Source organism: Ischnura elegans, chromosome 6 (assembly GCF_921293095.1).
Source record: "Ischnura elegans chromosome 6, ioIscEleg1.1, whole genome shotgun sequence".
In the NCBI taxonomy this organism is placed as follows: Eukaryota; Metazoa; Arthropoda; class Insecta; order Odonata; family Coenagrionidae; genus Ischnura; species Ischnura elegans.
Window position 1 is genome coordinate 20,370,895 of NC_060251.1, and position 27,100 is coordinate 20,397,994.

At 39.0% G+C, this 27,100-nt stretch overlaps 2 protein-coding genes across 2 annotated transcripts in view; both read right to left on the minus strand.

Annotated features, from left to right (window-relative positions):
* The window catches only part of LOC124160545 (5'-nucleotidase-like), a 55,724-nt gene extending 52,369 nt beyond the window's left edge, over positions 1-3,355 (minus strand). Inside the window, exon 1 of the mRNA XM_046536408.1 lies at positions 2,956-3,355. The gene's annotated coding sequence lies outside the window, so the exon portion shown is untranslated. The remainder of the gene's footprint in view (positions 1-2,955) is intronic.
* A 7,028-nt stretch (positions 3,356-10,383) lies between these two features.
* LOC124160511 (zinc finger SWIM domain-containing protein 8) overlaps positions 10,384-27,100 on the minus strand; it is a 53,921-nt gene continuing 37,204 nt past the window's right edge. The window contains exons 18-24 of the mRNA XM_046536370.1: positions 26,363-26,574; positions 24,662-24,790; positions 23,334-24,179; positions 21,397-21,739; positions 18,723-18,897; positions 17,866-18,015; positions 10,384-17,461 (exon numbers count right to left, since the gene is read on the minus strand). Coding sequence (XP_046392326.1) covers positions 17,395-17,461; positions 17,866-18,015; positions 18,723-18,897; positions 21,397-21,739; positions 23,334-24,179; positions 24,662-24,790; positions 26,363-26,574 — 1,922 coding nt within the window. The 3' untranslated portion in view covers positions 10,384-17,394. The remainder of the gene's footprint in view (positions 17,462-17,865; positions 18,016-18,722; positions 18,898-21,396; positions 21,740-23,333; positions 24,180-24,661; positions 24,791-26,362; positions 26,575-27,100) is intronic.

Consider the following 27,100-nt stretch of genomic DNA (forward strand, 5'->3'; position numbering starts at 1 on the left):
GTGAATGCGGGGGTCCTCTCACGGAAAGTTTTTAGAAAATTGAATGTCCGTAAATCGATTTTGACGCTATACAGGATCTTAAAAACTAGATAAAAGTTAATAAAAAATAGATTTTTGGAAAAAAAATTTGGAAAAAAATTGCTTTTGGAAAAAATACCATGCGAAATGAGAATTTCACAACTTATAAAATTTAATAACGTATTACGGTTCTATTATCTATTAAGTGAATTCACTCCTTACGCTGAAATCTAAAAAATAAAAAAACTTTTTAAATAACCTTTTCGAATAACCCTTTCAAAAAAAGCCTCAGGTTCTCTTTTATCTTCGGACAATTTTACTTATTTTTTATCTTTTTACACTATTTTGTAAATAAAGCAACTATGAAAACGTAGAATTTTATAGTTGCAAAAAAACTTTGGTTCTAGTAATCTAAGTCTTTTCCATCAGGCATTTGGTATGGGTATGATTCACGATGAACGCGAGCGTTGTGGGGGCCCCATATGCTTGGGGCCCTGGGCGATTGCCGACTAGTCGACCTGGCCAGACCGCCCCCGCCAGATTCCAGAGGAAACGACTGATATTAATTACAGAATTTCTGCGGCGTGATGTGGATACTTCTGAATTCACCAAATACTTCCTGCAATCAACAATGTATGAAGAAGCGGTAGTTATCTCAACATCGACCTTTTTCCTCCAGAAACCGTAGATAACCAACGCCTACAACGCCCGTCGACAATGAGGCCGATAATCTGAACAGATGTGATGATAATAATTATCTCCAGTGTTGCCAAACCAAAATTATCGGCAGGTGACGAAAGAACGGCAAAGGACGACTTCGTATGAAATGCATTCACCGCCACCCAGGGGCATTTATTTGATGGCACGAGGCAACTTTGTTCGACCTTACTTTAAAGAACGTTGAGAAGTTTTTTTTGCAAGCCTGAGGCAAACTTTCGTCCTAGCCACATCCTCTGAGCAGTAGGGAGGATCGGAAAAATCGATTTTTATTTCAAATCCATTAATATTATTAAAGATGAACGCCCTACTAGCAGCACACGCGGGATGAATTTTGCTGTATTCAAGGGAGGGAGGAGGAAAAGCGTTCGGGGAGGGGACGGGATCGGCTTGCCGCTCTTGTATCCGCGGGCGTTGGAATATTTTCTTCGCGGACGCGGACTCAAATTAGGCATTTTGTGACTAAACGGTGGCAAATACGTCATAATGCACGAAATGTTTGCACTAGCAGGGCAGTAACTCGACAAAATCTATACGGAATGACCATAAAATATTATATTTTTCGAATTTCGACCCTACCCCACTTAAATTGAATTTGAGCGAGGGTCAGGGGCTCACCTAGACGTCTCAAATCTTTCCGGCCTTATTTTTGTTTGGCCCCACAACTTTTTTTCATTGGGCCAAATAGATTTGAAAAAAAATCGATTTTTCCGATCCGCCCTGCTGCCGGAGCAGTCCTAAATATATATGAGAAGTGTCGAATGACGTCAAAGATAATACACACGTAAGTATGATAACATTAGCTGATAAGAGAATTGGATGGACGGGGTTAATTTAATCTTCTATGGTGACTGATGATGATGATTTCAAGCATCGGGGTCCCTTGTACCACAATAATTCACACGACATTGTCAGCACATACTTGAACGGGCTGCGTTCAATGCCCTACGATTTCGAACCCGTGAGGAAACTTAAGCTTAAAAAATTCCCAGTTTTTTTCACAGCTCTTACCAGACATCATATCCATTAAACACTTTAATTCAGTTCAGGAGGGAATTCAAAATCTCATTATTAGCATTGTCTTAATCGGTACTTTTCGGGTTACCACCTTTAACAATCGCAAGGTAGAGTTCTTCATTGACTCAATTCATTAACAGTTATTCATTTATTCCCGATTATAATTTTTGCTTGCTATTTAAACCACGCCTTTCCCTTGGTCTACAACCTTGTTATGGTGGAAAGGCTTGCGAGTTCCTATGACCCCTAGAGCTGCGCTGGCGGCATTAATTCGCAATTATTCCCGGTAGGGCCCTCCATGCCAGATAGGTTGAAGGGTAGGAGCCAGACGACAGGTAGTCTACGTGTTGGTGTCACGTAAAAACACTTTTGGAACAGAAGTGGGAAACCCTACCAAATATCTCTTCCCTAAAAACATGGAGTTTGATCGAACAAGCGAGAAGAGAACTGCATTAGCAAAAGAGGCGTTCATGAACAGGAAGGAACTTCTGAGAGGTTCGCTGTGTAAGAATTTTTAGAAAAGGTTACTGTAGAGTCTGATCTGGAGTGTAGCGCTTTAAGGTGCAGTAACGTGGACACTTAGGAAGGAGGACGAGAAAAGACTGTATGCATTCGAGATGTGGGTGTGGCGAAGAATGGAGTAGGTGAAATGGACGGAGAGGAGGAGGAACTCTGAAGTGCTGGACATGGTGTGTGAGCAGAGGCAGCTTTTACATGATGTACGGAGGAGACATAAGGTATGGATGGAGCGAGTACTTAGCGGGTAGGGGATGTTAAAAACAGTGCTAGAGGGTAGAATGTTAGGTAAACTAGGGAGAGGAAGGAAAAGAATAGGATTTTAGATAGAATGATAGGGAGTAGGCCTTATTGTAAATTGAAGAGGGAAGTGGTTGATGGGTAGGGAGGATCCCAGAATTCTTCTCAAGTACTCCATGGAAACCTACCTTAATCGGTAGAATACTTTAATGAATGCATTTAAACCAGGGGCGAATTCAGCATCAAATTTCGGGGGGCGGGTCTTGACCTGGGTTCAGGGAGGTTCGTATACCCCCCGGGAGAAAGGGGCGTTTTTACTAGAGGGAGTGCTACGACTGTGACCCCTGTGAACCCTCCCCCCCCTAATTTAAGCGTTAATGTTTAAACGTAACGTTAAAAACACCTCTGATTTAAACGTTATAGAAAAGTCACTGCGGTCTGACCTACCTGTGAGCAGGAGCAAGCAGGGTAGAAAGTTCCCTCCAGCAAGTCCTCTGTAGGATTTAAGCAGAAACACTAAACTCTTACCTAAACACAACTTCCGGGCTCAAAATTCACTCTGATGATAATTAACGTCGAAATATGAGTTCAAAATCGATGTGATGCGCATCAAACCCATCCGATAAAACGCAAAAATGCATCTAAAACAAGGCACGACGATATTTCTAGTAATCTCCTCTTTCGTCGCTTATCTTATCACAGCGTCGTGGTTATCAATAAATTTTGAGCTGATATTCAAATACACGGAGAAAATAACCGTAAAGATGGCAAAAATTTAAGTAGGAGCAAGGAATCCCTTAATTTTTATGAGGAGCGAAAGGCCTTTTACTTCCAAGACCGAAGCCACGTCAAGTATTGACCCTGTGTTTCCCTGCGATAAGGGCAATCTTCGCCATCACTAGGGACGACGGATGGCAAATTCGGAGCTTATCTCAGTAGAGCCGGTACACCATGTATGCGTACAGGTCTCCAACCAGCCGAAAATTATCAGCGCGATGAAGCGTCCATCCAGTTTTCCCCATCCAAATTTCTATCTAGATTTCTATTTAGAGGGTCCTCAGCTCCATATTTTTGGATGGGGTCATGCATTGTGCACAGAGAAAAAAATTCTATCCAATTATCCTAACTCCATAGAATGTTAAGGCGTCATTTCTCAGGTGAAAAAGTCACCAAATGTTACCTACTTCGGAAATAATTACCTATGAAGACTGAGATGAACGCTAGAGGTTAAATACTCTCATAAGGATTTAACTGCCGCTCTTGTATCCGCGGGGGTTGTAATATTTTCTTCGCGGACGCGGACTCAAATTAGGCATTTCGTGACTAAACGGTGGCAAATACGTCAAAATGCACGAAATATTTGCACTAGCAGGGCAGTAACTCGACAAAATCTATACGGAATGACCATAAAATATTATATTTTTCGAATTTTGACCCTACCCCGCTTAAATTGCATTTGAGCGAGGGCCAGGGGCTCACCTAGAGGTCTCAAATATTTCAGGCCTTATTTTTGTTCGGCCCCACAACTTTTTTTCATTGGGCCAGATAGATTTGAAAAAAAAATCGATTTTTCCGATCCGCCCTACTGCCGGAGCAGTCCTAAATATATATGAGAAGTGTCGAGAGATGATAAGAGAATTGTATATATGTCCAAAATTCACGAAATGTTTGCACTAGTAGGGCAGTAACTGGACAAAATCTATAGGGAATGACCATAAAATATTATATTTTTCGAATTTTCACCCTCCCCACCCTCTTCGGAAATAGAAAAAAAACAATTATTTTTCTTCATAAAAGAAAACAAAATACTAAATAATCGCGAATTTACAAAATATTTTTTGAACAAATGAAGTTTTTTCGATTATGAAAAGTGTTAAAATTAGTTTAAAACCCATTACTTTGTACCTTGTTTTTAAAAAATGCCCCCCCCCCTAGTTTTGGACCCCCAGCCCCCGATGCTAGAGATATATATCAGTATTCACTTCACAAAATTGCTGAAAGCAGACCCGTTTCGCCCATATCCAGGCTGAAGCACTGGTAAATGCTGGTAAACAAACCAGCCGATTACCTCTGTCTTATTTCTAAAATTGGCCACCAGATGTCAGCTACCTTGATTCCTCTTGCCAATAACTAGGGCTGTTAACCGAAACTTTTATGCATGATGGTGTGATCTATCAACTTCATAACTTGAAACAAATTACAGCAAAATATTACAAAAGTAGACCCAGGGTTCCCACTCTTAACTAAATTATAAAATTCACGGTTTTTCCAGGTTTTCACGGTTTAACTGTCGTCAAATTCACGGTCTGTTGATAAGCCATTGTAGGCAGAAATATTGATGACGTAACAATCACCGGCTGCACGTTAACTAAAAATTTATCAAACGCAACGGACGCCGTGAATGCAAATGCAGCAATGAAAGTGCTATATCTTATGACATCACTTATCGATATCAAAATTCAGGTCCGGCTAAAGGTAGAGTGGGAAAATGTAGGGAGCAGGGTAGCAGGGAAGTGAAGAAGTGTCTGAATTTATGCCAGGGCTAATGAACACTTTACCGGTTACCGGTCTTCAATCACAGATTTAAGATCAATGTGTCGTCATGGCACACGGACCAACAATTGCGCTTCCAATATACGTGTGGAGATAAATGCGTGGACAGTATCTGCGCGTGACTGACCTTGAAACATGATCGACGTATCGATTTTTCTTTTGATCTGTCAATCGTAGTTCTACTATCAAGTTTGAGAGATTTTTTTAAAGGTTTTATGACGAAATTCACGGCTATATCAAGTTTTTTCACGGTAGAGAAAATCACGGCTTATCCACGGTTTTAAGGTTTTAACGGTTGAGTGGGAACCCTGTGGATCGCATTGAACTCATTGCCGCGCTGCAGATATTTTTGAAATCCGATTAAAATGCGACCGAATTGGAAACCAACCTTCAATGGGATTGAATTGGGCCTCCTCTGTCCCCTTGAATATCATCAAAACTCCTTCTGTTGATATAACATCATCAATTGCACCATTTACAACCGCCATCAGAAGACTTCCTCTCCAAATCCCTCTCCCCTTTCCCTTCCCTCCCCAAATTACAAAAAGAGCGAATGAGGCGGTCATCTTAATGAAATAAATCGTGTTAACTGAGAGAATTTAAATTAAATAAATAAATAATATGACGAACGCAGTATACTTAATTCCAAGGGTTCCCAATCTCCTACAATGCTGATGACGCATTACAAAAGAGGATCCTGAAGTTGAAACGCGACGCGGAAGGAGGTATTCAGTAGCATGGGCGCAGCTAGGAATTAAGGCTGGGGGGGGGTTAGATACAACTAATACCGGTTGTGTGAGGGTATGGAATATCCACTAAGATAAGCGATAGGTGCGAGATTAATAAATTGCGGAATTTTAAGATAAATGGTTCAAAATGGTGAGTTTTACGGCTTTCTGAGGGATATTTTATTAGTCCTTATACTATTCTATTAGTCATATCAATCCAATTAGGTAAAAAGATTAAAATTAAAAATTTCTCGGAGCTCTGGGGGGGGGGGGGGGAGGAGTTTATCCACCAAAACCCCCCCCCTCGCTGCGCCGCTGGTCAGTAGCATTAAAAAATAACAACTCATAGAATTTTCGTATTGGCACCAGTTTAATTAACTAACAAAATTCGCACAAGTGCCGCGTAAAGAGGCCTTTAGAGACCTATGGGGGGCTCAAGGAAAGGTATGGAAGGAGTGGCGTGGACGGTACCTTGTGATGGCGCTGCGTTCTCCCGGAAGCAGCTTCGTTCCGTCTCTCTCTCCAACGGTCTCTGGTCGCCCTCGCACCGGGAGTACGTCTCCAAAATTCCCCGGATTTGGATCTCACGCTACTTTTATATCCTACCTTTCTATGGCCGACAGTGGGTATTGCCGACATTCAATTAATCACCACAACTTGTCAAAAACTGCTCCGCCAGCCATAATGGTCTCGTGGAGAAAGGGGAAGTGTGCTACCAACCTTCTGATAAATTCCTAGCACGATTCAGTGTCTGTTGTATGAATTAGCTCGACTGGGCCATCCTGCCCCTATGGCCAACGTGCCCCGGGCTCCCCTACCTCCGTTTGACCGGCAAGGTGCATATTCATGGAGGTAGCTGTGGGCCTCGCATATTCACCTCCGTTTGAACGGCAAAGCACATATATTCCGAGAGTTAGCGGTGAGCCTAATCCGCACACAGCACTCCTATCTCCCCTCGACGAGAGAGAGAGATCCCATGAAGTCATGGGCGGCTCAAAGTTGTCCTCTAAACAGTGCTGTAGTTGGAAAAAAAATTTTAGGCGGTACTCACCAAAAATTTCAACAGCTGAACATGTAATATACCGCGAAGGTATTTTAACCGGTACGCTTATAACGAGTTTGGATTTTAGGGGGTACGCCGTACCGGCCCAACTACAGCACTGCCTCTGTGTTTTCGCCCACCGCGCATTTAAATGGGTTTACAAAAGTCGCCAATCCCGTCGCTGACGGACAAATTGATCCGAGTTTCACGGGGAAATAAGGGTTGCCGACCGAAATTTACACTCACGAAGACGTGATTTTCCAAATTCGTTACTCTTCAATGCTATCCCTCGCATTTGCGAGGATAATTCTGCAAAATATTGGGAAAAAAAGTGGATCGCATTGCACTCATCACCGCGCTGCGAGCATTTTTTTAAAACCGATTAAAATGCCGACCGAAGTGGCAACAGAATGGGATCAACCTCCTGTGGGATAGTCCCCTTGGCGCATTCCCTCCAACAGCAACAATCCATTGCGTCTTAAATCCACCCCCCCCCCAAGCCGATAAATAGTCAGCATTTTTAAAAAACCCACCTCAAAGGTGTTATTCGACGGCGCAACTTGCGTCAAATATCCCCTCCGGGGGTCGGCTTCATCCATGTACCAGAACAGGAATCGGGTTTTGAAAAGATTTCTTCTAACCTAGGGAACTGAACAGTGGCGCCGACTCCATGGGGCCTGAGGGGGCCCGAGCCCCCTCGAAAATTCGTTATGGGTGTGTGGAAAAAATGTGTCAGGTTGTTGGAAAATGTTGTCGATTTTCTCCGGAGTGTCCAGATATCGAGATTCGAGTAATCAATGCTCGAATGTTGATCATGTGACTCTTCTGAAATGCTTAAAAAACTTAAAACTCACTATTAATAAAATTTCCCAGGGCAAGATCCTCGGTTTGGGCCCCCCAATTTTTAAGTGCTTTCAATACTTAGGGTATGTTAAAGAATGACAGATACTAAAAAGCAGTTACAAACGCTTAACAAAGCACAAAAAATAAAAGGTGCAGGTGTAAAAAACCTGGCCTATGGATATCCTTCCGGCTGATAGATCGGACCACAGGCACTCAAGGGTTTAGACAGTTATAGAAAAAATTATACAGAATAAGGAACCTAACCTAACCTAAAAGTATTTGACCTATTTGAACCTAAGGAATAGAATTACGAAAGGGTTGATAGATGAATGGTTGCTAGGATGGACCTATGATGATCTATAGAATGACATAAAAAGAGTGCACTGGGCTGTAAACAAAAGCATGTCTTACATTGCCTTTCACAAGTAACCCACAGCTTACCAATAATAATTATAACGATAATCTAATATCCAAACAATACTGAGCTGGAATAGAATTGATTTGTATTCACACTGCTAAAGGAATTGTAAATCAAGAATTGATGTCGATGAAAATAATGTTGATATCTACCCAACTTTTGCTAACACTTAAATTCTTGAAAAGCCCAGGCCTCCAGAGTCCTTTGGCTCTAATCCTCCCTGATTTCTATCTTTGTTCTGCATTTTTTCGCTCCCAATCTTACCAGCTCATCCAGCCAACCTTCCCCTTACTTGCCGCCTCATTATAACTACTTCCAGCCTGTTACAAGTCATTATAGCAGTTTCCATTCACTACTTTGGCAACATACGTGGGGGAACCCAAAAATAACCGGACAGATATCGCTGCGTGCGTTGCTCTTATATTTTTGGCTCCTCCCACTAGATGGATGTTATTTCAAGATTTCTGAGTCAGAATGAGAAACGGCGTGGATATAGAGGGTTGCAGCGAGTCCCTGTGACAGTTTACATTTGAAGAGTGTTTTGACCTCTTCGGATTTTTTAAATGGCTGATATTTGAGAACAGTCCCAGGGTTGAAAATTTGTTCTCCACTCAGTAAAATTGAGTCGGACATGGTTAATATGTTGTCTACAGCTTATAAAGAACAAGCTTTAAAAATAACTCAAGTGCACGAGCAGTATTTGCGATTCAAATGTGGCAACATGTAGATCAAAGACATTCAACACCCTGACCGGCCTTCCAGGTCCAGAACTAATGAAAATGTGGAAAAAACTCTTACCCTAGCATACGAGGATAAGAGGCATACTATTGATAGACTTGCTGAACAACCTGGTCATTTGTGGAGTTCATTCCAGAGAATTTTAGCTGATGATTAGCAATTGAAACGAATCGTGGCGAAGTTCATCCCCTGCTTATTATCATGTTGCTCATTGCCGCGACTTGAGTTTTTGGTAAAAAATTGCATGATACTGCTTCCTCACCCACCCTACTCACCAGATCTCACACCTTTTCAGTTTCTTTTGTTCAACCGGAGGAAAATGGTGATGAAAGGGAAATTTTTACATCACATTACGGAGGTGAAAAGAAAATCGAAGGCGGCGCTGCAAGGCACCGGAAACGACGAGTACCAAACCTATTTCGCGTAGTGGAAAAAATGTTTAAACCATTCTATCAGTGTAAGTGGAGAGTACTTCGAAGGTGACTAACGTTTGTAAGACAAAAAATTAAATTTTGAATTTTTTTACATTGTGACCGGTTATTTTTGGGTCTCCCCCCTCGTACTGATTACATTGGCATAATTCTATATGATAACGTCAATAAACTTACTCAAAACTCCTAACAGGATATACCAGGATTTTAAACTCAAATTTCAATTTCCTAAAATAACAACGTGCACAACTGCTCCACTAACTTGCTCTGGCCTTGGTTTTATGGCAGTGCCCTCACCCTACACTTTGGCATCCCCTCCCCAACAGCAACCCTGTATGGGAAGTGCTACTTACAACAATAGCTTGCTTTGATTAAGTATTATCATGAAGCTCTGAAGTTTAAAATGAAAGTAACACCACCTAGTCCTTTTCACCCCTTTCTGATGCTTCCACCAGACCAGCACTCAATTTAAGAAACTATTATCAGCAGATGCCAACCACATCTAATATGAGCCTTTCCTGTCTATATACCAATAACGACCAGCCCAATGGTCTAGCCTAGGTCCCTTTGGAATGGATGGGGATCATTTGGACTGCTTGTAGCAACATGATTTTGAATGGTTGCATCATTCACTATCATGCCACAGGTAACTGAACCTCATATTTATCTAGCCTGGACATAATGCTTTTCTCGTAACACCCTGTACTCGTTATACTGGGCTTCCACTGAACTTTCAACAATGCTTTATAGTAACCTTGTTACAAAAGCTTGTAAGAGATTTTAAAAACATAAGCCACCAATGATAAAATTACCTCCTTTGTGTTATCGCCAAAGTTTCTTACAAAAATATTATATTTAACTGATTGTTGAACCAATAGAATGTGATTAAATTATAGCTTCAATGGTAAAAGACAGGGATATCTTTACAACATTGGTTACATCCAGGCCACTGTCGCATTTCCCTTGCTTGCACAATCATTCTAAAAAAGATACTGTTATGATTAACTAGATCTCCAAAAATAAAATGAAGATGGGACCATATCTATGACTGGAAAAACCAAAGAGACGAAGCAAATTATTACCAGTTTGGTACAGGTGTTGCAACAGAATGATAGACCAACATTCAAGTACAGAAAACTTTACTGCAACTTTAACATGAGTAGCACAGTACAAAATTACACCAATTAAATAAAAATTTTCCAATGGATAAAACATTTCTCTCACATGAGAGTAGTTAGGACATTGAGATAATTTGAGCAAACTTAAAAGTTAAGGTTAGTGAGTTTCCTTACTTCATCTACAAATGTGCTATTAAAACAACATTTCAAATTTCACTTCAACATATTTTCACTATTGGAAGTCTAAACCTTTGATTCTACATCAGAAAACTTTTTAACAACCATTAGCTCCACATTTTGCTTGAATTACCTTCAATGGAAAATATAACAAAGAGGATTGCTCTTTCCTATAATAAACACAATTTACAGTGTTTCAACAAAATGCAGTAATTCAAACAATGAAACTCACTGCAGATGCATAAACTCAATCCTACATTTCTTTTGAAGAAAACTTATTCATATGGCAATCGGTGCACTTAACTCCATTTAAGTGTATTTTGTTTTAAACTTTCATTGAAAAACCATGAAGATTCGGAAAACAACTCTACTCACTACTAATAGGACAAAAAATATCAGAATAAATGTATATTTATTTATATTTATATATATATGTATACCTCACTGTATTCAGATAGCTACAAGATAGGACATAAGGGAATGAGACAAATCACGAAACAACGTGGCAGAAATAGGGACAGAATATTTTCCACAAATGATTATACCCTAACATGAAAGGAATGGAAAAGAATGAATTTCAAGAAAATACCGAAATTTGGCATAATGACTGGATAAGCTTTTTATAATAAGAATGAGCAATGATTCAGAATGTATTTCTTGAGCACGTAAAAATTCCTAGAAGTCTAGAGATCATTTATATAATAAGTCTAAAATACATACTCAACCATGAAAAACCTAGCCAATCATTACAAATATCAATAACAACAGTGCAATGATGGCAATTTATATGACCAAGGGAATATAAACTTGAAATACTTATATTAAAAAATATAGTACATAATAAATATACAAAGAAGAGAGAGTAAGTCTCAATGCCCAATGGATTTATCTTGCAGCCCCCTACTGAATGTCATTGCTGACACATTTTCATAACTAAGCTACGGTTGATTATGAAAAACTATTACTTTTTGTCAAGTCCACAGAACCTAACTAATATCCATGCATGTGCCATGAGCAAGAAAAAATGAGGAAAAATGAACCATTCGTGTGATGCTCAACTGTCAGAAATCATTGGAACTGTTTTTAAAAAACTGACCATTCCTGTGGTAACAAATTGCTTGCAGAAAATATCCATTTTAGAAGGTAAAAATAGATATTTGAATTTATGTGAGAATTATTGATCAATATGAGACAAAAACTTTAAAGCATTAAGAATAACAGGTTGATTTCCTCATTTTTTCAACTTGTCCATTATTGGAATACATACCATGCACCTATAAACTATCACTAAGCCTAATCACGAATCACAAGAAAAATACCTGAAATGTACTTTCAAGAGTAAGAGAGTAGCTGAAACAAAGAGCCAATACAATGACTCCACATCACTTTCCCTCCATGAGTAAGTTTTTACATACCTCGCTCTTTCTTCAGGTGAATTGAAAATGCACAAGCACGTCCACAGTCACACAAATACATTCACTCTTTTCCTTCAACTTTCACACGTTGATAAACTTGAGTAGTTAACTCAAAAAAGAGACAGTAATTGCAAGAATAAATATAAAAAAATACTGAATATAATATTTATGGCAGTTAACTTAATTATCAGTAGCTATTAAATTAACAAGTGACTTTAATTTCTATAATTTAACCACTTTGCTGTAACATGGAAGCTGAAAACAGAGGTGGACAACATTTTTCTCTGTTTGCCATCAAAAAGAATTCTACATCTGTAGTTTTTTTTGAATGAACGAGAGTTTGGCTTCGTAGAATCTACTACTAAATTTCTATTTATTTCCTTTAATGGAAATACTCCCCTTAGACAAGCCTGAGACATTATCAATCATGAGTTTGATAAGTGAGAACAATTTGAGAATCCCGTTGAAACAGGATACAAGGCACTTTTGGTGAAACTGTTAAACAATGAACTCACAAATTACAGAAATTATTTTTTTCATACGAATGGGAATTATGAACATGAACAAAAGATTCCAGGATAATAATGGCTTGAAAAAACACAGCACACACTTCAAGATTGCACAACAATGCCAAACCCTAGCAAAATTGATATAGAGAGCAACACAATTACCGAAGTGTTCTAAAGTAAAGGTAATTACTTGTGTCACTTGCATAAACCATCTCCAATAGTTTGATACAAAAACCCATGAATACAAAACAGAGTGGAAGTAAATGTCCCATAATTAACTACTGATAATTAAGTAAACAACAAAACAAGATGATGCTTAGCATTTGGAAAACTACAACATAAATGGTTTGTTAGCAACTCATTTATTAGCTTTGGTAATTTAAAATAATTGTCACAATAAAAAAATCTGTATGCTTTGCAATTAGGCTAAGCATAGATAGTGTGTGCGTGATCAAGACATTAAACTGTTTGCCAGCAGAAGAATCAGGTGTAGAAAAAAGTCCAGACTACAATAAATCAATCTAAGAAAAACCTTATGAAAATACTTAAAATTTTGGTGAAATAGGCTGCCTTAGAATTGCACATTAGGAGGTAGGATTAATTCCGAACAAAAAATAGTTGTTTTCATACAATCTGTATCTAATTGCCCCTAAGTTAACTCACCACTAACATAAAGTGTGTTGACAGTGTGGAAATTACTAATGTGCAAGGATTTAATGACAGACCACATGTCCTCCACACTCAACCATCATTATAAAAGTCACTCTAGCAAGGTCTTGCAAATGAAGAACAGCTGTATTTGCAAATTCTTGCTGAAGCACACAGTTGCATAATTCATCAAATAAGTTGACATTTGAATCAAAGAGTACAAACTGCCACAAAGAGAGGAAATAGGGTGAGGAGTACACAGGTTTAAAAAATATTGGAATTCTATGATTTACCATAGCAAGGAAGATCAGACAAGATGTCAGTGAGATAGGATAAAAATATTAATAACTTCTTCAGACCAACAGTAAAATCAAAATAAACTCTTTAGACAAGCGATAAGAAGTAAAGGGTGGTTTTGAAAATATGACAATTCCAATATTGATCGATGCAAGGAAGATCAGGGAAACTTCAAAGCAAGATGATTAAAATCAGAATTAACTCCTACGAGAATCTGTGCCATTAGAATTACCTCATCAGAAAACAAAACTAATACCTCAGTGACATACAATAAAACTGCCAACAATAGTATTTTAAATACAATTAAACAGAAATGTTAAGAAGCCTTGTTTACATCATGAAAAATTCTGCATACCCAGCATCTCAGATATGTTCAATCTCATCAAAGTTTTGAAGTAAGTGGCAATCAAAATGATCACCCTCACAGACCACTGCCCACCACCACTGTACACTCATAAATTCAGAAAGACAAAAATTGAAAATCAAACCCTATTTTTTGGATTTGTCACAGGTTCCTGAAGATAAGTTTTTATATTGAGGAACCCAGAATGTGTTTAAAAAAATATCATAAACAGCTATGAACCCATGAAGGAATGTGTGTGATGAGTAGATCCTAAAGGGGTAGCACAATCAATCTTTATCCTTAGCAGTATTCATAAGTAAATCTGATAATTTATTGATGATACTTTAAATCAATTCTAGAACTCATCATCTTTTTTGCTGCTCATTTTATGCCACAAACCCATTAATCGCTCCCACATTCCCAGGCTAAATGTCATAAGGGCTGAGTACTCACTGACTTTTCAACGCCAAGCTCACATAAAAGGGCCAAATCATATTAGAAAACCCTTGGCAGTCATTACACAGAGATTAGAAGCAAAACAAAGACATCATTTATAATTGTATAGCCAATGCAAACTGAAATAAGTATAACCATTTCTGACAACAATGTTTCCTTTCTCACAGCTGCACATAGAGAAGTACCAATTTTCCTCAAACCTGATATCAAAACATAAAACCATAAACGACTATCAAATTTAAGAAAATTGAAAACAAAACCAATTCAAAATTAGGCTGTACAAAACAAGTTTTCCACAAAAATTTCAAGAAAATTACAATAAGTAAAAATATATTTTAATTCAGCCTAAAATGAGCACTTCCACTGATGATTTAGGCCCATTTCAATCTTAACAAATGATTTGAATCAATATCATTGAGTAGAATTTTTTTTTATCAAAATGTAAATTTAATAAGAAACTTAAAGCAAAAACTTTTCTCCCTGATTAAACTTTTCTGGTCAAGCCCAAACTTCACAAAAATCAATATTGTTACAAAATGAACCACCATATGCATTTAGTAAGCATTAAAACTATAACCCATGAATTGAAACGAAGATGACATTACTAATGCAACACTAAACAAAGTACTAATGTCACACTAGCTTGACTTTGATATGAAGGAAACAGTGCATCAACAATGACCTCAGTATGGTTTAATCATATGGAGAAAAAACCTTTAACGAATGAACAGCTTTAATACAACAACGAATATTGAGCAAGATAACGGGAGTAACAAGAGAAGATGTGACTGTGTGATCCCAACACGAGAATCTTATCCCAAACAGGAGCTAACCTGCAAACCATGGGCCACGAGCTATGAAGTACCTTTCCACATGTCAGTCTCCGTGGTGGAAATTTCATCAACTCTATCTAAAAACTTTCACATCTATCCTGCTGAATCTTAGGTACATGCACTACAATATGATACCAGGCTTCTTTGGGATCATATGATGCTGTCAAAACTCAAGAAGTAAAGGTAGCTGCCAAACAGTCTAGTCATGCAGGGAGACTTTTTACTTTGCATTCATAAACAAGAAAACTTGTAAACATGGAGTATCTAAAGAAGAATAAATTCTGAAAATGTAAAATAAGACCTCAATGTAACAAAGTCGTACCATTTACATACACCATTAACAAGCTTACTCGACAACTCCAAGTAACCTTGGTTAATGCGGAGACAACAGAGTAAGGAAGCCCACCTTGAAAAAACAGTACTAAGAAGTTTCACATAATCGTGACAAAAACTTCATGACTTACATAATACTTTATAGAGTTTAACATGAGAAATATAATCCAAAGTCACTGTCACCAGCATGCACACAGTTCCACACACAGACTGGGTGAGAATAAATTTTTATGGCTGGATGTGTGCTGAACAACTACAGAAGTATCCATTCAAAAATCTGCTACAACTCCATCCTCCCAAATACTGGTATTTAAAAATAGATGTTCTTTTTCTGTTCTCTTGTTAATCTTGAAATATCAAAATGGATTTCTGACTAAGTTACAACTTGGTCTACAGTCGAAAGATGATACTACCATTCTACTAGGGGCCTGCATTGAACCCACGCTACACAAAAAAGACAATCACAATTAGTGTACTGTTACACAGTGATAAGTAATATCCATACTGAGTGAAATAAAACCAGCTGATTGATTGCATATAAAAATGTTACCAACAGACACACAAATATTAATTCAGCAAATACTGACACAAAAAATATATATGCCCATGCCTTGCCTACGCACAAGAAGCCCTCTAAAATCCACCAACATTGGCTTGAGAAGAATATGAATTTATATATGCAAGAGACATTAGAGGCATTTTCACAGTGTAGCAATACTCTTAGCTGCCTAACTGGGCTTCAACACATACACACGTGTTTTACGACCACGCGTGACCACATGTACCAAAGAGTGAGAAATCATTGTAGGCAATCATAAATGATCAGACTAGAAGGGCTAACAAAAGAAGCATCAGAAGTTGATAATTACTGTTACTTTGCCAGCATATCTGAAGATCTGACCAAAATTTCACTCGTGTAAAAACAGTAAAGACAAAGACAACAACACCAACAACAACATTCCAGTTCTGCTCATTTAAGGTATAAGTCATGGTTCCCTTGAAGAGCTCTTACTTCAAACAAAAACAACATGATTACATGCCATGGATGGATACACATCATCCTGGTCAGCATCAAAGCATACTTCAAAATGTTCCCATCGTTAATTTCATCTCAAACGGGAGAAGGACAAAAGTCAGTTTTTCATCAGTAAAAAAGTGCGAGAAATATAAAATAGTTCCACAATTGCATACGAAGTCAATAGTACATGACATCTCAGAATGTAAATAGCAAGAAAGTCATCCATACAGAATACTGAATCTGTTACTCTGAGGCTACAATTATGCAAAATCATATTTGCAGTTACTACTGATTCGTACATTCTCACAAGCTAAACCAATTCTACTCATTCGATCATCAGAACATATGCACATTCATCCATAAAAAAAATGATGCACACCATCAGAAATAATATATATAGATGAAATGAAAGGAATGGAAACAGTTAAGGCCTACCCGCAGCATCAGGGCACTACAATCAGGGAAGCAACTTCAAAAACATAGACCCCTTGAAACTAAGCACCGCTGATGCTACTCATGATATTCTGGCACTGCCACTGTATCCCTTGCTCTGAGAGATGCAGCCATCAACACTGATTGCCAAAGCAGCATCCAGGGCAAATGAGAATTTAACTAGAGGCACGAGAGTGTGGGAACACAGAGTGTGTCACACGGGCTAATTTTGGCTAGCGTTTTAAGATCCGCACACAATTACTTATATGCAAAAGATTGGCTCAGAGGACAAGACTTCAAACCTGAGATCAGGGACATGGGTCGGATCCAGCATACAAGAGAGACATGCCGGATTGGGGGTCAAAGTCAATGGTGGCCAGTCAACTGCAATCGGTGCCTTGGCTGTCGTCCCACTTTGCCCCCCACATCTCGGGACTCAAAACGGCATCGTCTACGAGGGGAACAGCCGTGGGGGACAGCAAGGGCACCACTCCGCCGGCCTCGCCTGAAAACATACTACCGGGTGAATTATGGGCTCCTAAGTCAGGCCTTTGTCATTTGGTATTGCTCATCAGGGCGGTGTTTATTCGCGTCCAAAGGTCTTTCTTGCAGGAATTGGACCTGTAGAGAGGGAGAGCAACAATCATTAACAAAGAAAATTACACAGGGTTCATACCAACTTCCCACTTCCAATTTCCCTGACTTTTCCCTAATTTTCAGGCCAATGCATTATTATAAGAAGTTTTCACGATACCATAAAGAAAATCATTACATATTAGCTTTTGAAAATGAAGAAACAAAAATAAAACAATTATTCAAGAGCTGGTGCAGAGAACTGATTCAATGAACCTAACTAGAGTAAGAACCCACAAAAAAGTGGAGGCAACCTATTGTTGATTCTAGTTGATTCAATTCATAGAAAATTACTGGTTACCTGGTTATATGTAATTGCTAAGCTACTTGTTTTACTAACAAAAAATAGCTAAGCATAAGCATTTGTCCAGAAAGTAGTATAAATGTCTCACCTCCTAATGGATTGCAGCCATTCCTTGAACTGAGTGTTACCATCTGGAGTGATAAGGAAGGCTTGCCTGGCAGTCTGGACAATTGCCACAAAATCATCATAATCATTTGCAGTCAGATGGTACAACTTCTGATGAAGACATTGAATGTACCTTCAAAATAGAAAAAATATATTAAATTACACCTTCATCAGAAATTGATGAATCTAGTCCAGCAACCTGGCACAATACACATGCAGGCAATGAGAATAATATCTAGTGACACTCCATCTTGAGTCTTGAACTGATACCAGTATGCTTGCTCTGTTTACATTTATTTAAATATAAGAATCATTTTAGACCCAAATATTATGCATGAATAGTAGCAAAGAAGAAATGAAATAATACCCTTCAATTGCTTAGTAGTGCTCCCCCTTTCCTTATATAACCACTGCAGTAATTTAAAAAAGAAGGTAACAAATATTCACATTAATGTTGAAAAACTATGTCCATGCCATTAATTCTGGAACTATGACAGCAATAGTTACAACTGAACTTTATTCATGACTGTACTTCTATGTTATACAAAAAATAATCCTCCATTTATGACACCAAAATTCTTACGCAAGTCAAACATCTGAATGGGAAAATGATTGGAGTAAAAACAGACCCTATTAATTTCACACAATTGCCCAAATATGTACGTACATAATAAATGTGTCTCATCCCAATCAAATTCGATATGTGTAATTCAATATCTAATTCAATATATGTGTATCTCATCCCACTCAAATTTTAGCCAAAACTCAAGCTTTTATAAATTAAACAATGGTTTTAAATGCATATTAATGAGAAATACAGTTCATTTCAAATTTACTCACATTTGTTGGCACTTCTGCACCAAAGGATTGAGGCCAGAACGCAGATGTTGCAGGACTAGGTTGGGGCTGTAACGAGCAAGGTATAGAGCAGCATCGATTGCAATGTCATGCAGGACAAATGGGCTCACAACACTGTTAACCGCACACATGCAGAACTGAAGAAGATATTGGGTTCCTGAAAAAAAGGAGGACATAAATTATGTTAGCAATGCTTCCATGTGCCAGAGTAATAATGTTAACACAGTAAACTCTCACTATTACAAAGTTCACAGGACCAAAATCCAGAAGTTCATAATAACGAACTTTGTAAGAGCGTTTCTTTAAGGAACCATTTCAAATAAACACACAGCACACTCCCGATTATCCAGGCTAATGATAGTGAGAGACGGCACGAATAATCGGAAAGCATGGATAACCCAAACATTCACTTTAATGTCTTGTAATGTTCATAATTTACTTAAAACAAACAATATATTATTATTTATGCAGTTATTCTGTTATTTTAGAGTGCTTCCTGGACTCATTGAGAGCTTTCTTTGCCAGTTCTCAATCTTTTTAGCGGCGATAACATGGTTGTACACATATTATTAATGCTCCATGTAAGGCCTGGTTTCAAAGATCGCACATCCTGTCTGTGTGATCACGGATACAGAAAAGTCGTTTGCACGAATGCTTCAAAACCACTGCTCAACATCGGAAACTACACTGTCAGGCACCACGTCACATAGTCGCCTCTCACACAAGTTGCCTGGATTGCAACTGCTGCAGGATGTGTATCCGTGATCACGGAGCACGGTCGAGTGCTGCGAGGCTTGGAAAATAGAAACACGGTGCTCCCGTGAATGCAGCTAGCACGCCATCGCTTCCGTTTTACGAAGGGGATTCTAGGGTAAATAATAAGCCTGCTGTATCCTAGCATTATTGCAGTAATTACGGTGATTTTATGGCCGATTTTATTTTTATAAGGACAGCGGAAAATATTGAGCGAGAGTGAAAACCGTGCATGGATAATCCGCAACACGGATATACCACAGCCAGATAATCGGGAGTCTGCTGTACCTTCCAACATTCCTTATCTATTCAATCTCATCTCCTGTACTTTAGTCACGCTGCTGAATAACTTCAGAGTCATGCTTATGATATACACAATTAAATTATGAACAAATACAATAAATCCTCCATATACCAACAAGATGTGTTCCGAGACCTTGTTCGTAAGTTGATAAACCTATGCAAGGCATCGAAAAGTGGTTATCCTACAGAATGCAACACTGCATTACAATTTTGCCTTAACTCAAAATCGTGACAAACTGATCTTCCTGTATCTGCAACGAGGCCTGAGCCAAAAAAAATTTCCTATCCGCAGGAAGGAATGTGCACTTAAAGCAGAGTCTGAACAAAGTATCAATTAATCTGTAGTGAAGTCAGTAACTGATCAGCGTTTCGCCTATTCTGTAGGGCAATTATTATAACGTAGCATAGTGTATACCCACCTAAATGGTGTTGCTTACCCATGGAACTTTGTAATGAAGTTCATTCTATAACTGCCGGGACCATGACTGAGATTTGTTATTTCGTAATAATGAAAATTTTGTAACAACGAGGACTTCGTAATAATGCTGTTCTTATTTCCAAGAGTCAACTGTACTTGACACAAAAAAAAGGTACACTCTGAGTATTAAGTGATTTTTAACTAATGTTTTAAATGGAATTAAATTTTTGGCATTAGCTTTCAACTTTTTGACAAATTGGTAGTTGATATAATATTATGTTTTATACATTTGCCACCACAACTGGAAAAAATTAACATTATCACAACATACTGAAACCATACAACAGCTACCAATTCCATTTGTACCTCAAACTGAAACAAATACATTTTTAAAGATACTCAAAAATTCATGGTACATAATGATATAAATATTTCACTTTTCTCAGTTCATCACTGTCAACAGACCAAAACTCAAATTAACTCAATGCAAATGAATTTAATTGAAAAATGAAGATAATAGGGTGGTTTCCTATTATTTTTTTATTGCCTAATTTGACTCCTGGAGTACATATTTCACGCTTTTAGATTTTTAAATGACGATATCCATTTTTCGCGATTTAATGAAAAGTGAAAATTTTCAAGCACGCTAAAGCACGACGACTAAGTATGAATGCTGGGAAAAGCCTGTGTGGCATCATTCTGGTTCCCGCTGTCACCGGGTGAGGTGACCTTGGGACAAGGATATGTGCGCCGCTGCAATGCAGGCTGCTAGCAGGTAGCATTTGGCTTAAATAAGAATTATCCATACCTTATCAAACGAAGGAAACTTTCCGACCTTAAGCAGTTTTAATAGATGATTATTAAGACATGTTTCCCTGAGCTCTGTGCCTCATGCATTCATTGGTAATCTCAGACGATGTAAATCTCCTATCTACTCATATAGAAACTAGGTCCCTGTGACATCACGTGGAGTGGCATCGCATGGGCGCCAATCTGTCCTTTTTCAAATGAGGATAAAATTGACCATTCCCATTCGTCTAAACCGGTATATCTAAAACTATTCATAATATCCAAATAATTTGTATATTATGAATACACTAATGGTGGGTAACGAATCACAATCAATGCCTTTCGTTTTCTTTGATGAAGGAAACTACCCTATTAAGAGAGAAACATTCTTACCAAGTTTTTTGGAAACCAAAAGCAGCCATCTGATGTCCTCCCCATATGGAGGGTTGCGAGCATATTTTGCTTGAGGGCGATCGTCATGGACTCTACGAGCCAAGGTGTCCATTGCAAGCATTCCAACACGATAGGCTGCAAGGAGGTAGCGCAACTGCCGAGAGCCCAAACCTCCAGGCCCACCGCTGCCATTTGGTGCTGGTGCATTGACACCTCCTGGCATCATGACGCCACCATTGTTGTTGACAATGCCCTGAGGCTGGCCATGGTGGTGGTGGTGCTGGTGCTGAGCCATGGCGACTGCATTGACCAATGCCACTGCCTGCTGGTGCTGATTGCGACCCTAAAAATAGATGATAGCAGGCTTTTAAGAAAAGAGATCATATTGGAAAAAAGTGTACCTCGAAAGACCAAATTTTGCAATACAGTAGAAAATAGCAAAAGGAAGATACAGTAGAATCCTGATGTAAGGTTTTTCAGGGGGATAAAATTTTAAACACTAAAACAGGAAAAATGCTAAATGAGAACATGCCATTTTTTTAGATTTTTCAAGTTTGAAATGAATGGAACAGCTTTCTACGAATAAAAAATATAATTTTAAGTCACTATAAAGGCATCACATGCAAAAAAAAATTTTCACCCACTGAATGTGCTCTCCATGTTCAAAGTCAAAAATAAAATTTTTCAGGAATTTTTCTCAGGCTATTCACTAGGCTATTGGCTTCATTTCTACTGGCATTAAGGAAAACAACTTGCTTCCCATTTTCAAGGCATTTTTATCTCACCACATCAAACTTCACATATAAAATCTAACACAGTGAGATGAGCACAATTTGCAAAAGGGAAGGAAGTCGGTTTCCAGAACGACTGCAAAAAATGACAGTACAGAACCCCAGTGGATTTCCAAAATAACGTCCACCAGGAAAAACTAATATTACAATAACAATATTGTTGTTCAAATTGGTACTTAAATTAAGAGACCAGATCTATCGGATGTCTTTAAAAACTTGACAAAGCAAACAATTTAATAAAAATAATTTTTGTTGATTCCATAAACTTTAAATCCTGCATGAATTAACTATACTACACCAAGAAATATGTATACTATCTTTATTTCAACTAACTTTGAAAAACAACTACTCATCAAAACCCCTTCTCGGCATGGATGTCATACTATTTCAGCATCTGCCAAAATATGCCGCATTAGAAAGTGTTTCACATCACTTTGTAGGAAAAGTAACCTTAGATACACCAAATATCTTCACGACATGTACTACCAAGAAAAAAACATTAACAAATCGCAAGAAGCCAAAATTTGCATGGGAAAAAAAACATTAAATGAAAAAAAAATTTACTACTATGATGAGCTAAGGCTATTAGGGTTACATAAAATTAAATTTAGTTCTTGCAAATTAATTTTTGCTTTCTACAGCGTAGCCGGTACTAGCTGAATTTGCTACTAACTGAGAGAACCAAATCTTTGGTGTAGGCTTGAGGTACCGCTAATAAAAATCCATGCTATCCTTATAGCTCCTAGAAAAGAAACTGACTCCACCAACCCAACTGAAGTGTATAAAATTCATTTTGCTGAGTCCCAGGAGCTATCTATCCTCACTCATAGAAGTCATCATTAAGTATAAGTGAGAGACTATGTAGACCTGCTCACCACGTTCACGGACATTAGTTTATGAAACGTTGCTGACACCAAGTCTGCCCAAATAAAATAGAGAATCTTCAAATATTTACACAGTACTTGGTTAAGTACCCAATATTTGATTGTTTGATTATTTTGGATCAAACTTTTCAGTCATTGGTAAGCAACTGGTGCTATATAAAGGGTCAGAAAACCACTTCATACCACCAAAATAACCACTGGAAATTATTGAATTCTTCAGTAAGTGGACAGGAATATTAAAGATGATAGAGGAAAAATTTACCTGCTGCTGTTGAGATCTTCCCTGAGCTGATTGTGTCATATTCTGCCTCATATTCATGCAGGTTGGAGGTGGTTGGCCGATCACGGAGCCTTGGCTCGGAGGTGGCTGCTGCTGATTCTGTTGAGGTGCCATCTGTGGGGACATTTGCTGACCAGGAGGGGGCTGCACTATTTGCTGGGATCCTGACTGTTGTGGGACCTGCTGACTGGCTAGCTGGTACACGTGGTGGTGATGATTGGGAGGGGGCGGACCGACAACTGGTGCGGAATTAGAGTAGAATTGCCTAGCCTGAGGCTGGAGCTTCACGAACGCCGCCGTGGATGCATACTGATATGCCACAGCAGCCGCTGCAGCGGATGGCTGGGACACTATCAGTGGCTGGGAGAGCTGAGGAGGGGCAAAGCCGCAGCTGTAGCCGTACGGGAGGAATGCCGTGGCGTGGGATGCAATGGGGGTAACAGGGTAAACACCAGGTGGCTGTGAGTTCTGTTGGGGAGGGCCCTGAGATGGGGAGTGTGTCACAAGAGGAGCGACGGGAGGCATTCCCTGGTGGGACGAAGTAACGGGAGATGGTGCGGCTGATGGTAGAGACTGACAAGCTACAAGGATTGGGGCTCCGGCACCCACAGCACTGTTTGCTGGCACAAGGCTCATTACGGTTGGGCCGGGTGCCATGTGCGGTACTCCAACACCTGCTGCATTGTTCATGCTGGCACTGATCATCTCCGATGGGATGGGTTCCATGATGAGGTTGTTGAGGGCGTTGCCCATTGAGGGATCCAAGTTAAGGGGGTTCTCGTGAGGCATCTCCAAAACTCCATATTGCTCACCATTGCTTGGAGTGTGCTGGCAAAAAAATTGGAAATAATTTTATTGCATTCATCATAAAACACCAGTTCAAATAAGTGTGACAACTACGGATACTCATTGGCAAAATTTAAGTCATTTCACATGCTCCCTAGCGGGCCTTGATTGAGCAAAAATTACACATATGCCAAGCAAGTTTACCAGCAATAAAGCAACATGCGATATGGTGGCTCATTAAAGGATATGAAGTCATGAGAAAATGTGAAATGTGGTAGAGAATGTGTTGAGATCTTTCAAAAATTTTGGGCCCGAAAAGATCTCAATAAATCCCAGTTTTGAGCTTATCCATGCTCTCCAGCCTGAGAAATTCATAAACTCTAACTCTCTAAACTTTTCTTACATCCTTTAAATACACCTCTTGACCATTAAAACAAAATTATAACAGGGGCATTAACACAAAAATTTTCCAATTCAAAGAATCCTCTACCGGAAAACAAATGAATAATGAAATTCAAACTTACCATCCGGTAAAGCTCATACCAATAGCGCGCCACTTGAAACAAAACTTCTGGGTACACACCACCACCCTTGGCAGCATTTTCCACTGTCAAACAAGCATGCTCCAACATTTGGTCACTTTGCTCCTTGCACTGAAGAAAGATAATGAAAATTGATATCATTAAAGAACAAGAGAGTCAGAACATGAATGCTGCTAATGCCTGTTCTACACGCTCGGCTCAGCGCCTAGGATCAGCCGTCGTGGCGGCTGATCTTGCCGTGTAGAGGCGTCACCATGGCTCAGCCGAGGCTGTCGCGTCATCTCACCTGGGACCCCCAGCTTAAGTTAAACGCTGCGCTGTTGTCATCAACTCTCTCTCACATGGCGAGTGTATTTGGTTGCGTTCGGTTTACTTCTGAGCGTGGTTCTTCTCACTGAGCTCATAAATGACAAAGTAAGCGGCACGTGCTCGAAATGGGATTGTGGATGAGACCAACGTCCTTACGGGAATATTATAATATGTTCCCAGTGAACAAGAAATTTGAAAGCCTTTACCGTCGTCGCCTTCTCGTCAGCGTTCTTGCCATCTTCTCGCAGTCACCTTCGTAACCATTCCATTGATGATCCAAAACAGTCGTAATATTTAATTAACGGAGTCATAATATACCAAATATATATTTAGGATTTTTATTGATGTAAATTTCAGAATTCTCTACTTAACCTGTAACAGAGTCTGAGGAGGTATTATCGTCCTAGCCGACGAAAAATCATATGAATTATTCATAATTCATCTCCTTCCGTAGAAGTACCACAGATAATAACTCGGGAATACACTGATCTGACAAAATAAATACATTAATTATTATCTGCTTTGCCAGAAATCAGGGTTCCCACTCTAACTAAATTATAAAATTCACGGTTTTTTCCAGGTTTTCACGGTCTAAATTGGGTCAAATTCACGGTCTGTTTGATAAGCCATTTTAGGAAGAAATATTGGTCTCATAAAAATCAATGGCCGCACGTTAACTAAAAATATAGCAAACGCGATAAATGCCGAGAATTCAAAATGCAGCAATGAAAGTGCTCTTATGACGTCGCCTATCGATAGTAAAATTTAGGGCCGGCTAAACGTTGGGAGTGAGAAAATGGAGGGTGACAGGGAAGTGAAGAGGTGTCTGATTTCTTGCTAGGGTTACTGATCACTTTGGTTAAAGGTCGTCCAATCACAGCCTTAAGGTCTGTGTGTCGTCATGACACACGGACCAATATTTGCGCTACGAATATACGCGTGCAGATAAATGCATGGACAGTATCTGCGAGTGACTGACCTATTTTTCTTTTCATCTGTCAATCTAAAATCAAGTGTGAGAGGTTTTTAAGGTTTCATGACGAATTTCACGGCTATTTGCAGGTTTTTTCACGGTAGACGAAATTCACGGCTTATTCACGGTTGAGTGGGAACCCTGGAAATTTTTCCACAAAATGCTTCAGCGCTCGTTGATTCTCAAGTGTTCTTAAGCTTTCAGTTATCGCCATCAGATGGAAAGGGGTCGACTTAAGCCTCTCGCTAAGACTGGGTTCGAGCTGAGCGATTTGGCTGAGCTAAGCCAGATGAGCTGATCCGAGCGTGCAGAACAGGCATAAGAAAAAGTATGTACAAGAATAGTAGATATCCTTGATCTCAGCAGCAAATTTGAGAAAACTTGGCATCCAAAGAACTAACCTGGAGAATAGCACGCTGGATTTCATTGGGATTCAAGGCGTGAGCATGTGGGAGGCAGGAAAGGGCTAATTCTGCAGCGGCTCGGACCATGTTCGGATCACGACCTCTTGATGCTTTGTCTGCAATACTGGCAGCCTCTGGAGGTGTCAAATGCCCCTCCCAAGTATCAATGAGAAATGAAATGGCTGGTGCACCTATTTCCATAGCTTGGCCTGGAATAACATTAGAAAACCCATATTATTAAAAATCAGAATCTAATGCCAATGGATACATAGGAAACACATGAGATAATATTAAGGAGAGGCAGGACAACATTCTTCTAACCAGCTTCTTGGAAAGAGCATGCTCACAAGAATGAGGACATATTGTTCAAGTACATATTTTCTCTATCTTATTTTGTCTGTAGAGAGAATAAAGATGGACTTTTTTGGAATTATGCAAAATTATGTAACCTTTTTCGAGGTATGAAAAGTATCTAGTAAGCCATGACATCTAGCTTGCAGCATGGAAGTGTATTGAAGAATGCCATCAGTAATATCCAACATTTTCCAGTAAGTTAAGCCTGAATTGACAAATGTACTCATAATAGCCCCATAACAAGACTTTCACCCATTAAAATTGTCCAGTAATACCTTCAATATCATCCTATCCCATCACATGTCAGTTTTTCAAATCCAATATAAGTGCATTTCTAATTAAATACTCATCTATCCCATTACTGAAAGCCTTTATCTAAAC